General features: G+C 49.0%; 1 protein-coding gene across 1 annotated transcript; it reads left to right on the forward strand.

The window, feature by feature from the left end:
• Positions 1 to 669: 669 nt before the first annotated feature.
• LOC103592325 (putative uncharacterized protein FLJ46204) lies at positions 670 to 1,486 on the forward strand. Its single transcript, XM_008574987.1, has 4 exons — positions 670 to 721; positions 804 to 841; positions 985 to 1,104; positions 1,376 to 1,486. Exons 1-4 carry the CDS (start codon positions 670 to 672, stop codon positions 1,484 to 1,486), a joined length of 321 nt encoding a protein of 106 aa, XP_008573209.1.
• The last annotated feature ends 1,171 nt before the right edge of the window (positions 1,487 to 2,657 follow it).

Raw genomic sequence — 2,657 nt, forward strand, 5'->3', positions numbered from 1 at the left:
ATGTGTCCGGTCTACAGCTGGGCGGGTCAGACTTCAGAGGCTCAGCCTTTAGGAGCACAGGCTCAGAGTCAGGCTGGAGATTAGGTGACAAACTGGTCCTGCCTCGCTGTGTGACCTTGGGCAAGTTACTCACCCTCTCTGTACCTCAGTTTCCTCACCGTTGTAAGTATTGACAGAGTTAATATTGGAAAAGCCTCTGAGCAGTACTTGGCATGTGGCAAGTGCTTCTAAGTGTTGGTTAATGAGAATTAAAGACCCCAGGGCTGCACTGGGCCACTGCAGCTCCAGACCTCGCCTTGTCCGCGCTGGCACCGTCAGAACCGTATCCAAGCTGTCTCATGCACAGCTGTGGCCAGAATGGCCTCCCCTTGGAGCTTAAAAACCATGGGTGCTGCACAGGAGAAGGTGCCTGAATACCAGGACTGTTCCTGCTGCCTCCTCAATCCCACCCCAAACACAGGCATGCACACCCACACACCTGTACACACACATGCCCACATGTATGCAATATGTATACATGCACACACCCATGTATACACGCACACACCCATGCATACACACACCCATGCATACACGCACACACCCGTGCATACACACACCCGTGCATACACACACCCATGCATACACGCACACACCCATTCATACACACACCCATGCATACACACACCCATGCATACACACACCCATGTATACACGCGCACCTACCTATGCACACACCTATGTATACACAGACCTATCTATACACACACACACACCGATGTATATACGCGCACACACCTATACACACACCTATGTATACACAGACCTATGTATACACACACACACACCGATGTATATACGCACACACAATGTACACACATGCACCCATATATACACACACATCCATATACCCACAAACCCATATATACACATACACCCATATATACACGCATATAGCCATATACACACAAATCCATACACACACACCTGTCCACACACATCCATATATACACACATATCTGTACACACAGCCATACACATACCCCCATACACATATCCATACACATACACCTCTGCATACACACACATACACACACACACCCTTACATACACCTGTACACACCCGTACACAAACACCCATATATACACACACACCTGTACACACATACCTGTACATACACAGCTGTACACACACCTGTACACACACCCTCACATGTACACACACACACATGCTTCCCTCTGAGCATGGCTGGAGACACAGGCTGGCTGTGAGCTCAGCATGCCCAGGGCTAGCAAGCCAGGCATCTGGAATGTCCAACAGAGACCCCACGAGGGCCCTGATTTTCCTGTCTGTGGCTCAAGACAGTCATCTGGCCCTTGGCCTCTGGTCTTGCAGAGACTGCCTGTTGTGCCAGGAAGTCACCTCCCTCAAGTTGGAGCCGAAGGCCTGTTCACTGTGGCCGGACAGTCCACTGTGAACGTCTCCCCCCAGCCCACCACAGGTTAAAGCTGCAAGAGGACACTGGCAGGGAAAATTAAAGCCTGAGAGCACTCAACACAGGCAGCGACCGCTCAGCCTGACTGACGGGCATGTGAGCTGGCTCCGCCTCTCTGTGGTAATTTGCTAAGTGGAACCAGGCCTCAAAAATTACACCTTTGGACCCAGAAATTCCACATCTGGGGATCAGTCCTAAAACACTAGTTTTCTAATACCAAAAAACCAAAAAAGGCTGTCTGTCCAAATTGCCAGAGCAGGCTCATTCTGGCTCTTGGGAGACAACTGCTGCCTATTCGGGAAAAATTGTTGGTCAGTTGTTAAATTGTTGGTAAGTTGACATGGCCATGGTGGGAGGATTCACACCACAGAAACTGGCAAATGATGCAACCCAGAGCTCTGGTGTTTCCTGGAGAGCTGGTTTACGAGCTCACTGCTGCTCGTTCGGGGCGATATTCTGCAGCTGTGCTGATAAAAGGCTAATCTTCGTGTACCAGCCAGGAACGAGCCCCAGTGTGCACTGCTGAGTGACAGACAAGCTGCATGCTGCCGTTGGTGGGGAAAGTGGGGCACGTGTTAGAATGCATGTGTCATGTGCGTATGGAAAGTCTCCTGGATGTAGCACAGGCAGCGGGCGCCAGCGATGCCTCCGGAGGCTAAGGAAGAAGGGATCAGGGGGAGACACTTACTTCCTTCTGGAAACCCTCTTGTAATCCGTGAATTGTTTCCATGTTCAATGTATTTTTTTTATTTAAAAGATGATTTAAAAAAAGGAAAGTGCTTTTTTTTTTCACCATCTCAGTGTTGTTTGTGAGTGTGAAAAATAAGAAACAACATAGCTGTCCACTTAAAGGGGATCGTTGAAGTAGGGCACAGCAACTCATAGGGTGGAATACCGTGTGGTTGGCAAGAGCAGATGTTTACAAATCATTTACTATAACAGGGAAACTGCTAATGAGAACTTCAAAAGAAGCGTATCACATAATTATATACACACTATTATCTTGACTGTAAAAATGAGCAGAAATGAATGTTGGCCTCTCAGAAAAAGAGGCTCTTCTTCAGCTTCTGTGAACTGACTCTGGGCCATCCTCTAGATGGGGACAGGGACACACACCTCACACTTCTCACTTTTCCTGCCCCTGGGTCCCTAGGGAAGCCATTCTTCCCCCACCCCTAGGGC

Source organism: Galeopterus variegatus, unplaced genomic scaffold, assembly GCF_000696425.1.
Source record: "Galeopterus variegatus unplaced genomic scaffold, G_variegatus-3.0.2 Scaffold1125, whole genome shotgun sequence".
In the NCBI taxonomy this organism is placed as follows: domain Eukaryota; kingdom Metazoa; phylum Chordata; class Mammalia; order Dermoptera; family Cynocephalidae; genus Galeopterus; species Galeopterus variegatus.